Below are 12657 nucleotides of genomic sequence, written 5' to 3'. Positions count from 1 at the left end.
TGTAATATTTTTATTAGTGCCTTGTACTGTAGCCAACTACCTTTAATTGCAAGTAGCTTGTCACTTTGCATGGTACAGTTTCCAAGAAACATCCCCAACACTGATGGAGCGGTTTAACACAAGCAGACGTCTTACCGTCTCAGAGAGGCTTCTCTCGGTCTCCTCTAGTTTGCTGTGCAGTTCTCTAGAGGTGCTGTTCAATCTGTCCAGCTGGGCTTGTAAGCTGTTGCTCTCAGACTGCAGCTGAGCATTTTTACTGGTCAGTTTCTCAGTAAAGCCCAGTAGCTCCCCCTCTCTTGTCCTACTTCCTTCAATGTCCCTCTGCAAGTCAGTGATCTGAGAGTTCAGATTCTCCACCTCCTCCCGCAAGGATGCAATCTCCTGATCATCCCTAAAAAAAGACACATACACATCAGACACGAGGACCAACACGTGTACAGGCCGTGCTATTTAAGTGATTCCCACCCTTGTCTAGTTATATCATAATGGTGTACCAGTATTCCCACCAGACCAAATTACTGCATAGACTATAAGTGTAAGACTGAAGGCTCTAAATCAGTGGTCTCAAACTCAATTTCTGAAGGTTCACAGCTCTCCAGCCCTAATCAAAACACACCTGATCTAGCTAATCAAGGTCTTCAGGATTACTAGAAACCTCCAAGCAGGTGTGAGTTGGAGTTAAACTCTCCAGAGCTGTGGCCCTCAAGGAACTGGGTTTGAGACCACTGCTCTAAATTAACAAACTAAAGACAAGGTGTGTCATTCTTGGGAATACACATAACTCATCTGCAGTAGAGATATACCCTCAAAAATACCCTCAAAATAAGAATGAGCTAATACAGCTGAACGACACATTTATGTGGCCACCAGAAGTGAAATCAGAGCAGCCCCCTGAGAGGGGGCCACGGAGGTATGAATTATTCTGTTGGTGCCGCAGGGGCCCGTGTGATCACACTATAGATTCACATCCACCTGCAGTTCCTGCATCAGCAGGGTCCACCAACCGCTGGGAGACCACTCAAGGTCTGGCTGATGTACAGACGCTCCATGCTCAACAGAAGCATGAAAAAATGAATAGGTCTAAAGATCTGAAAGTGCTAATGGGAATAAAGTCTGTAGTGTTATCAGAATTATTATAGAGCAGAGAAAATGACATATTTATATCCACATAAACAAAAATAAGGCTAAGCAATGGGAGTACATTCCAGTGTTATGGTGTATTGAATTGGCATTATTTTTAGTTTTTAACTTTTTTTATATTAGTAATTTAGTTGTGTTTATGGTTTCTTTAATGTTTTTTATATAGATGTCTATTTTTATTTATTTTATTGCAGTTTCAAATTATTTAATTTAAGTGATTTTAGTACTTCACCATAACATTTTATTACATTTGGTTTCAGTTCAGTTAGTAGTTTTATCTAATTCTTTTAATTTTTTATTTTAGCTTCATTTCAATTAATAACAATTAACAACGCATTTTTTATAATGTTAATTATAGTTAACAATAACAACACTGGTCTATTTAATGTCATATAGTTCTTGTTTTCTTTGAGCTTCATTTTATTACTTAATGTTTACTATATTTCTTTAAAGAAATTTAAATTCTTTAGAAATTGTTCATTGTTTATAGTTAGTGATACGTTCAATATTAATTAGTGGGAACACTTTATAGTTAGGTTCAATTCGCTAATTGTATTGGTATTAATACTACACTTTGAAAATAGTTAAAAGGATTATGTTCAATAGAAAATTAATATTTAAATTGGTTTAAAAAAAATTCACTGGTATTGGTATGGTTACAACTTCAGTCTTACTCTCAACAAATTCAATCTTATTTCATGACCTGAAAAACTAGTCCTAAAGATCAGAATGGCTGCAGTGTATAGTGGTAGCTGAACTAATAATAGACATGGTTAGTGGAAGGTTGCTGCAGGCACAAGTTCAGACCTCTGGTGCTGCTCCTCTAGTGTAGTGATAGCGGTGAGTTTTTCCCTCTGTTTCTGGATCTCAGCCTTCTGTCTGTTAATGATCTCTCTGTATTTGCAGAGTTCGTCTTCCCAGCGGGGCCGTTCGTCCTCTAGACACTTAACCTGAGGGCCAGAGTGAGTGTCAAAGCGTCAGAACTGTACTCTTACACAGAATCATTTCATAGTGTTATCTTTAGAAATGAGTTTCCACCTTGGTCCGCAGGGTGGTCAGCTCATCCATGCCTTCTTTAAAAGTCCTCTTCAGATCCTCCAACTCCTTAATCTTAGCTTTGTGCATCTGCCAATCAAACAAAATGACCATGAAAACCCCTCCTTTGAGACACTGCTTGCCCATTATTCATTATTGTACTCACAATCAGCAGAGGACGCCTGCTAAGCAACACTATGCTAATAATGCAAATGAGAATGCAAATGCTAATAGCACTATTTCTTGCACAGGGGCGACTCATTGATAAGGGAGTACACACTTTCATTGTCAGCCACAGTTACTAATGACGCTTGGTGAATGGAGGCTCATTTACTCCTAAATACATTTAAAAACAGGTGGCAAAGTGCCATACGGGCCAAACAGTTTATCTCAGCAACGCAGTGGCACAACAACTAAAAGAAGCAAACCAAAGACACATGAGGTTTAATATGAACAAACACCTGCCCCCTGAAAGGTAACTTTTACGAGGCCTCCGTTCTCTACTGAAGCACATTACTTAAATATGCATATAGAAATTGATGTCAATAGGGCTTTATATTATGACAAAAATATACTGATATCATTCAAACTATCTGGACAGGGTTTTTTTTTTTAATTTACATTTATGCTCTTAAATTGAGTTTGACTCAAGAGAATCTGAGTGTAAATTAAGTGAAACTGCACCTCTAGCTGGTCTGTCTGCTCTTGTTTTTGCTTCTCCAGCTCTCCTTTGGTCTCTCGCAGCTTTGCATCCAATTCATTTGATTTAATCTCCTCGGATTCCTGCAGGAGACAGAGAGATAGTATAATCACTTAAATTTACAACAAGCAACAGAAAGTGCAAATTAGTTATACCCCACAGATGAAGATATGCCACTCAATTTGTGTATCAATTGTGTCAATTTGCAGAGGACTAAAGCAACCTTTTTTTAATAAACTTGTGTTTTGCATTCTACATGCAGGGTATGTTTGTATATGGAGCCCTCTAGAGGGCATTGCTGGTTTCATGTCATTATAAGTAAACAGTACTTGGTATGTGCGGATCATGTCCTGGCAGTTTTTGCGAATCTGTTCAGTCTCCTCCTTTGCTTGAGTCAGCTTGGCAGTAGTTTCTCTCAGTTTGTCTTTTGTTTCCTGTTATTAAAGAGACATCTCAGTAAAATGACATCAGCAATACAGTGTTGTTATTGTTAACTAAAACTATTACAAATAATTTTCAGTAACTGTAACAAAAAAAAATACAATGACAAGAACACTTAAAATAATGAAATGAAAATTAAAATTGAACGTATAAACTAAGTCCTAACTCAAAATAGCAATACATTCTATAAAATAACACATAATATAGTAAATGCACCAAAATATATATTTTTTTTTATATTATTTTTTTTTTGCCAAAACCAAACTGGATGCAATTGGTAGAAAAGTACAATTTAAATTTAATGTAAAATAACTATATATTTTTTACATTATAGATGATATATTTAAGTAGTTAAACTAATCCCTTAAAACTGGATCTATTTTTAAATAATCTTATGTGAATTTTTTTTTTTGTGGAAAATGTTGTTGTGCCCTTAACAATCTGGATAAACTACAGTGGAAATGAACTTTCCTCTTCGTCGAAATTGGAGTTTGGCCTTTGGCTAGATCATGGCTGCTATAATAATGTGCCCTATCATAAAAGAGTGAGTGAATTTCTATAGACCTGTTCACAACATGACAACTAATATAACCATAACTATAACATTATACTAATAATAACGAATTATAACATTCTTTTTATTATAAGTGCTGTTTATATGCCTTCCGCTGCTTTAAATGCACAGGCTTTTTAAATTTGGTGTATTGTGATTGGCTTTCAATGTTTTTTAACGTTCTTCACCTGGATAAATCATTCTAAAAGTGATTCCAACATATCATTTCTCTGTGTTGTTAGTGTTATAGCAGTGATTTAGACAGTATTCTCATTATAATTAGAATGATTATTCAAATGTATAGTTTTAGATATGTATATTATTTAGTTATTATTAATTCATGCTTCGTTTAAACAGCCTTTATTCAGTGTTCTCTGGTCTACCTTGTGAGTATCCGTTTCACTCTTCAGCTTGTTCTGTGCCCACTTTACTTTGATGACATGAGAATTGATTTCTTCCTTGACTTTCTCCAGTTCACGGGAAAGTCTTGTCACTTCATTCTCCTACAGAAAAGTAATCAAAGACAAACACTTGTGAGAACCTGTACACAATCAGTGCATACTGTAGATTCACACACCATATCAAGCATCAAGGTAAACTGTATTTTCATGTATGACCTTGGCTTCATAGAGCTGCTGCAGACGTCCTTTCTCTTGGGCCAGTGTGTTTCCCCGCCGGGCCTGTTTGTCTACTTCAAATGTGGCCTCCCGAAGCTTCTTCTCCAGCTGTTCCTTTTCCCTCCGCAGATCCAGAGCTTCCTTTTCGCCTCGAACGTACTTCATCACCATTGTCTCCTTCTCCTGCCGTGCCTCCTCACATTTCTTATTGGCCTGTAAACAAATGAACAAACATTGTTTATGGACCATGCGAGATTAGAACCTATAACATCCAGTTACCATCCCAAATATATTCCATTCTATGGAAATGTGGGCATATTTGATGTGTCCAATGACAGTGAAAGAGCAAAAGAGAGGCCCTCGCACTTGACTGAGGAGTTCACAGGAGAGTGAGGGGCTGTTTGAACAAGTTCTGCCAAACCAAACACAACTCGCTTTCCAATTTTGCTCAGATTTTTATGATGCAAGTCCTCAATATCTGAATTCTGGACTTTACATTTACCCACAGTTGTGTGGAATAAAAAAGGATGAGGACAAAAAGACAAATGGAAACCCAGCACATCCTTATGACCCTCTTTCACTTTGTGCAAACAAGATCGCAGGACTGACATGATTTCATTTTAAAGACGCTGCTACACAAAGAGCACAGGCAGATTTAGAAGTAATTTAGCCAGCGCTCTTATGCACAAAAGGCTTTGCTTGGAGTGTCTCCATGGCGTTGAGCTCTCACCTGTTCAAGTCGACAGGCCAGCTCCCTCTGCAACTGCTGGATGGCGTTCTTAGCAGCCTGATCCTGGTGAACCAGTTTATCTCTGGAGTCTTTTAGTTCCTTCATTAATTCCTCCACCCGGCTTTCAAACTGGTAAGACAAGAGAGGGAAACAGTTAAAAGGCTGTGACTGTGGTAACCATAAACATATTCATAATGACGACAAAAGAGGCAGCTCTGACAGACGGTAGCTAATCCAAAACAGATCAGAGTTTACACACCCAGCGAGTTCAATATGACCTGCGTCTTCATTTAAATGTCAAGTTCTGGACAGCTTATGAAAATCGATTTAAACTCAAATTTCAATAAGTGACAGACTCCATTTTTAAAAGAAACCGTTCCCTTTCTGGCAACCATGTATAGGAACCAAGTGTGCGGGCTTCTTCACAGTGTTCCTATTGAATGAAAGTAAACAGACAGACAAGGTATCATTCAGATGAAGCATTTGTCTGTGTGGCCTCAGATGCCTGTTCTATGCGGAGAAACCATGACAACAAAACGCACACATTAGTTTCACGTCATCAATACTGCAACACTTAATTGTGGCTTCTCAACCTGTCCACCCCGCAGGGAAGCTCTGTTTGATCTGTGCTATTACCCTCCGTGACGGGGGCTCTTTTTAGACCGAACTAACCTACAGTCTCTTTTAGCCTGGAGTCAGTCTCAAACGAACCTGCTTTTCCAGTTTGGGATGAAAGCTTGTCAGCAAACAAGTGTTCTCTAATCAGTGCAACAAGGTACAGTCAGGAATGGCCATCCACATACTGAAAAGGCATTTAAATAACAAATAATGCCACTGAGCTGAGCGAACCTAAAATCTGGATAGACTAGAAATGTATACACAATGCAAAGATGACTTTCTACTCACCAAAGAATCTTGAAAGACATGCATCACAAAAATATTAAGCAGCACAACGGTTTTCAACATTTATAATAATAAGAAATGTTTCTTGCGCACCAAATCAGAACATTACAGTGATCATGTGACATTTAAAAATAATGGCCATTGAAAATTTAGCTTTGCCATCCCACAAATCAATGACAGTTTAAAATATATTCAAATAGAAATACTTAAATTCTAAAAATATTTCACAATATTACGGTTTTAATGTATTTTTGATCAAATAAATGCAGCCTTGGGGAGAAAAAGATTTTTCTTTCATGAACATTAAAAAGATTTTAGGCTACTCCAATTTAATCTAACTGACTTCAAACTTATACATAACCATTGGACAATATATGAAAATTAAAGCAAATTTCAAGCTAAACTTTAATCTTTACAGCAATGTTTTTTTTAACGCTTCCTTGTATTCCAGTGCATGGACAAATGGATAGCCAGGTTGTCCAAAAAAACTAAAATGAAGACACACACATACACATACACACACACACAAAACAATTTATGGCAGCCATTACTTTCTTAATGGTGCAAAGATGTTGTTTCTCTGTCTCCATCCTCTTCTTCAGCTCATCCCTCATGTTGTCTTTCTCAGAGCAGATGCCTAGAATCAGCTCCTGATGTTTCTTATTCTCATCAAGTAATCTGAAAAACAGTTAGCAGCTGTCACTACCAATGTTAGCTCATTGTAATACACTGGAGCTGTTGTACTGTGAAATAACACTGCTTCTGTTGTTGTGTCCATCTGTTAATTGCTAGTCAATGAGAAGAACACTGGTGATCTAAACCACATCAAGAACAACAAATAATTGTTTTCAGCAAAGTATTAGGCACCAATATGTGTCAATGTAGAAAAGACCATGTGATATTAGCAGAGGGAACAAGTGTCCGTGAGCATCACCCATCAGACAATATTAACAGCAGGCCAAGCACAACAGAGCTGTGGACCAGATCCAATATGTAAGTCAGCCAGATGCCCTTGCAAAAATTAATAAAGCCAGAACAGGAGGGGGTTTAAGACCAGACAGGCGAAGGTCGATCACAGCATAAAGTAATCAGTAGAATTAGCACCATAGCAAAATAAATCATATTTTACCAGAGTTGTGAAATCGCAGTCTGAATTAAATGTAATGAGTTAAACAGGCAATGAACCATGAAGTAAGACAAAGCCAATGTCATTCTATTGCATGGTCTTCTGTGGCTGGATGCAAAAACAAACACAAAGCACAAACATCGTAGTTTGATTCATAAATCTTTGCCAGTTCTTTCAATGAAACAGTCAAAAAGACTCATAGACTACAGAATTGTTTTGAATCATCCGAACAAATCATTCGCTACTCCCGAAACTGTTTACGCAAAATAACATCTGACTCAATTAAATTAAATATAATTACTGGGTAATTCATTATTTATTTAATAATATTCCCAGTTAAACTTAACAAAATCCCAAATATATTTTATTATAGATTAAATATTAATTATTTTTATTATATAAAAAAAAAAAAGAGTAAATATTTTACAAAAAACATATGGAGGACGAAACATAATTCTATTATATATATATATATATATATATATATATATATATATATATATATATATATATATATATATATATATATTAAATTATCTATTTTATAGAAACCTATACCTATACTTCCTTCGATTGCACTTTATTCTCACCATGAATATAGCCTTAGAAGCTGGTATGGCGTTTAAAAGAAAAGAAAGAAAGAATCCTATATAATCCTGATAATTCATGAACTTATTTTACATGATTAGCTGATGTTTACAGGGGCGGGGGTTGTGAATGTGTAAATACTGCTACACATTGGCAATGAAAGACAGTGAAGTGTAATTTTCATGCAGATAAGAATGTAAAATTAAACTAATGATTTACCATCTCCTGCTGCTACAAATCAAACAATAATGGGCTATAATCTTGCGTGAGCTGATTGAAGTCAGCTACTAATCAACAGCTTACCTCTTGATGGCTTTCTCCTGTTGGGAGTACTTGTATTGTACACACTTCTCAAGTAGAGCCATGGAGTTCTGGTCTTTCTGAAGCCCATTGGGAGGACTTCCCTTGTGCATGCCATCTGACTGACTGTTAAACAGCTCATCCTCTAGCTCATCCAGCAGAGACTCTTGAGACAGAGAGCGCTGGATCTCAGACAACAGTTTCCTGCTGCAGTCCGTGTCATACGGGTTCATGTTGGAGTTGGATTGTGAGTTTTGGGGTACTGAAATGACATCTGGCAGTTCCTCACCCTGAGGAGCTGGTGTAGGTTTCAAAGGAGTTCTGTTAAGGTCTGTAGGTCCATTGAACACATGTGTGGATGAAATATCACCTGTCCCACTCAGAACAGACTGAGAAGTTTCCTCAACTTTATTGGGAGTCCAACCTTCTGATTCTGGAACCTGCTCCGCTGGTTCATCAAGGCCAGAGCATTCGAGTTCTCCATCGAGAACAGCAGGAAGTGATTCTACAGCGCTGTCGTGAACAGCTGGTGGAGACCTGGCATCATCAGTGGATGCTGTTCCACTGTCACAGCTAGTGTTCCCATCACCCTGGGTATGTTCTCCAAGTCCTTCATCTCGCTGGACCTCCATGTGCATGTCTGGTCTCTCACCGTCTCTGTCCACGCTATCTGAAAGAGTACCATCCAGCTCAAGACTGTCCAGCTCAGTGTCTTCCTCCTGTTGTTTTAAATCAGATTCACCCCCACTGCTGATGACATCGTTTGATCCTTCCAGAACCATGCTGACCCCTGAACTTTGGTATGGGTGAGAGGCAGGGGTCAGTTCGCTGTGACAATCCGACGGCTCCATGACCACCTTCAGCTACTGGCACAGGAAAGCACAACACACAAAATACAGGCACATGCACGTAAAACTCAAAACAATGCAGCTTCCTACCATCTGACTCACTTTTGAATTCAGCCTAATTATTGACTGGTTGTTGATATAATGACAGGCCTAGCTAAAGAAAATCCTGAAAATCCTAAATAATATTATGTTAAAGTGCCCCTATTATGCCATTTTTAAGGTTTATAATATTGTTTTTGGAGTTTCCTACAACAGGTTTACATTTATGCAAGGTTTTCAAAATATGCATTTACTGTCACCTCACTTTCCAGCAATTCTCGCTAAACCCTTCCTTTCAATGAGCCTACTCTGCTCTGATTGGTCAGATGGCCCAGTCTGCTGTGATTGGTCTACCGCATACCCCTTGCCATAGTTCCATAGTTTGATCTCTCGATAGAAAATATAAACATCTATTATTTATCATTTTAACAGGTTATGATTCAGTGGAGCCAGTTGGTCCAAATAAACTGGGTACTGAGCCATCTTTCAGAGCAAAGGTTTTGTGAATCCTACATTGAACTCCTTGAGATTAGAGAAGCACTCATCAGTAAAATGACGGGAACAAAGACTGGGGTTGTACTGCTGTGGTACAGTGGAAAAATGAATTTTAACCACTGATTCTTTGCAGCCTCATCTTTTGGAAGTGAAAATAAAATAAATTTATTTTCACTCCATAGGACACAGTCATTTTTCAACATGATGCTAACCACACAAACAAGCTACAGTGTTCAAAGTGGGTCAACTTGTTTACGGCCAGCCAATGAAGAAAATAGGCAGCCATTATGCAAATGTGTTACACCATGAAGTGGGATTAGAATTACTGATAACTCGTTTAGGCTGTTCGGAGTCGATTCTCTCTTTTGAGAGATAAAAACTTTATTTATCATGGACTTTTGGCTTTGCAACTTTGCAGATTATTTACATTCACATACAGCTACATTACACACTGCATGAAAGGCAATATTCCATAATCACCAGGTCAAATAAAGCTAAACATTTATATGGCACCAGGAAATAAGGATGCTGTGTACAATGTTTGTGTCTCACACTTGCTGTTGGGTCACTGGCATTATTAGAGCATGTAATAACTGTCCAAGCCCACCCATTTCCATGACTGAGGTGTGGGACATGGCTCTCCTTCCACCTGGAGGCAGTTTTGTGATGCCAGTTTTGTGAAACTAAGGTGGCCCTACCCCTTTCAAACCCTACTTGCCTAACACGTCATTGTATTAGCATTCAGCGGATAACTGGATTCCCAGCTAAATGACTATAGATGACACGGAAGCACACAAATGCTGTTTGGCACTGAGGAAAAAGACACTGTGTGATTCACACAGAATGAATGAAACTGGGGCAGAAGCCCTTCAGCAGGAAAATCAAGAATGTGTTATGAATACTATCAGGATGATTGTTACAATATAGACCAGGCCTATTTTAGGAGCTTATTGTGAGGGTTAACCATTGTGCAAGAATGGACCTTGGTCTGAGCGCCTTGAGCCCACAATTTTTAATCCTTGTGTTGCAGGTTATTTTCTCTTTCTCTTTAAGAAGAAGAAGAAAAAAAAACGAGTTTTGTATAGGAGATTAAAATGTAATTTTTCTCTTTCATTTTTACTTCTAAACCCCTTTAAGTGTGTGAATGTTTTTACAGGTGGGAAATGCAGTATATCCCTTTTTGTTTGCATGAATTCTATTTATACACCAAAAAATGTTTATACAATACATATAAATACAATTATTTGTATATATGTGTGTATGTGACGTCTTTAAGATGTCAGTTTTACGTAGTGTCATCTATCACCCAACTGAAAAGAATTTCTCACTCACTGACACTTCTGAAAAACTTCAAAAAGCTGTTAAATGGATGATAAACCTCTACACTTTTAGGCACACATTTTGTTTTTTGAAAACATCACATGATTTCCTGATTTCCTGGCCAGGTTAACTTCCTTTCCACCCTTTCTTATCTGTATTTGATCTGTCAGTTTCGTCTCACACATAATGTTAGTATATTTCTTCTGTAATTCTCTATGGGGAGGTTGGACAGTGCTCAGCCCACGAAACCCAGCACTGCCACCTTTTTACGCACCACACGCGTTAGTTTATTTGTAAACAGCACTACAAGAGGGATAACAGCAAATAAGAGCTATAACGAAAATTGTATTACTCATTTTGAGTCGATAAGTTCGGTGACAAACTGCTGTTCCCACACAGGTGCGGTTAGCTTTAGCTTTTTGGCTAACCTGTCCAAGTATACCACATTTTGCATGTTTATGAGAAATCACCTGCTTTGTCCACTCAAATTTAAACAGATAAGGTCAATACAGAACGGTCAATTACTGAAATGCTTAAGAATACAAAAAATACATATACAAAAAACGGTGTGCTGTTGATCTAGCACTTGATAACATTCACAAGCCGATCAGATGTGTTTTAACAGCCACAATCGATTCTAACAAGGCATTTAGATTGGTGTCACGATCTATAAGAGTGCATTTAAAAATTCTATAAATTGTAAGTGTATAACACTGACAGTAATTGTGAATCAGCCAGCTGCCATTGAGTTCATCCACTGACTTAGCTTTCATGCTAATTAAATAAACAGTCGCTCTTGTTATTGAGATCTGGATATTTTAGTTTAAATCTGTGTCTTACCGGTTATGTTAAATCCATTTAAAATGCCATACACCAGCTGCCGTGATAAATAGTGAGAGTCAAGACCGTGTGAGTGATCTCCTCCCGAGGTGACACATCAACAATATGGCCCCTGAACGCATTGATACAATAATAGCGACTCCCGAGACCGAGACAGCAGCAGCAAGTTACACATCAATGCAGGATCAAACACCGCCGACAGAGGGAGCCAAACCGGCACAATACACCTGTACAATTTTTTTTTTTTGTATGTGTGTGTGAGTAAAACCACATGTAATAATAAAGATTAATTTAACCCGAAGACGTGTTCAAATATTGGTAAGAAATGTAGCCTAATGGCGAAAATATATGTATCATCTAACAAACCAAACGGTCATTACATCAATTACCTGGACGTTGTGCATGGTTCACTTTAAGGGCTGTTGCCTCTTCTAGGCTTACTGTATTTCTGTTTTGTCGATTAATATATATTTATACTGTATATACATTGACTAAATTTGTATTTGGAGGACAACATTGAGCAAGATGTTGAATGTATATTTTCTATAAAAATATGGAAAATAAAATCGGCATTTCTAAAATCTTATTAATTGCAACAAAAACTAAAAAATGTCAGATTGATAAACAGGCTAAATTGTAGCAATAGACAATATTATGAAATATTATGAGTTGTTAACTAGCTAATATGTGGATGCAGACTTGAACTGATGTGCAGTAAAAAACCCAGAAAACACTACAGCTTTACTGCCATATTATTCAGTGAAACCATAGCATCCACTCATTTACCGAATCACTTTGTAAGGTTAAGTCCTATAGGGTTGCAGGGATTCTGGAGAAGATCCCAGTGTCTCAGCCCATAGGGACAAAAACACCCTGGATGGAGAGCCAGTCCATTGCAGAATGCTTTACATTACAGGTAAGGAAAGGAGGAATATCAGGGACTTTACTCATTCCCCGCCAGCTTTAAAGTTTTCTTTCTTTC

The 12657-nt window shown here is 37.8% G+C and overlaps 1 protein-coding gene across 2 annotated transcripts in view; it reads right to left on the bottom strand.

Annotated features, from left to right (window-relative positions):
* LOC132121579 (coiled-coil domain-containing protein 186-like) overlaps positions 1-11831 on the bottom strand; it is a 29707-nt gene extending 17876 nt beyond the window's left edge. Inside the window, exons 1-11 of one of the 2 annotated variants that reach the window (XM_059531106.1) lie at positions 11676-11831; positions 8137-8999; positions 6671-6797; positions 5217-5345; positions 4487-4699; positions 4253-4372; positions 3205-3309; positions 2860-2958; positions 2179-2265; positions 1948-2090; positions 136-391 (exon numbers count right to left, since the gene is read on the bottom strand). In XM_059531106.1, coding sequence (XP_059387089.1) covers positions 136-391; positions 1948-2090; positions 2179-2265; positions 2860-2958; positions 3205-3309; positions 4253-4372; positions 4487-4699; positions 5217-5345; positions 6671-6797; positions 8137-8984 — 2127 coding nt within the window. In that variant the 5' untranslated portion in view covers positions 8985-8999; positions 11676-11831. The remainder of the gene's footprint in view (positions 1-135; positions 392-1947; positions 2091-2178; positions 2266-2859; positions 2959-3204; positions 3310-4252; positions 4373-4486; positions 4700-5216; positions 5346-6670; positions 6798-8136; positions 9000-11675) is intronic. The other variant, XM_059531107.1, reaches the window with a different exon arrangement.
* Between the last annotated feature and the right edge of the window lie 826 nt (positions 11832-12657).

Source organism: Carassius carassius, chromosome 39 (assembly GCF_963082965.1).
Source record: "Carassius carassius chromosome 39, fCarCar2.1, whole genome shotgun sequence".
In the NCBI taxonomy this organism is placed as follows: Eukaryota; Metazoa; Chordata; class Actinopteri; order Cypriniformes; family Cyprinidae; genus Carassius; species Carassius carassius.
Note: the sequence above shows the minus strand (reverse complement) of the source record. Positions and strands in the feature narration are given on the sequence as shown.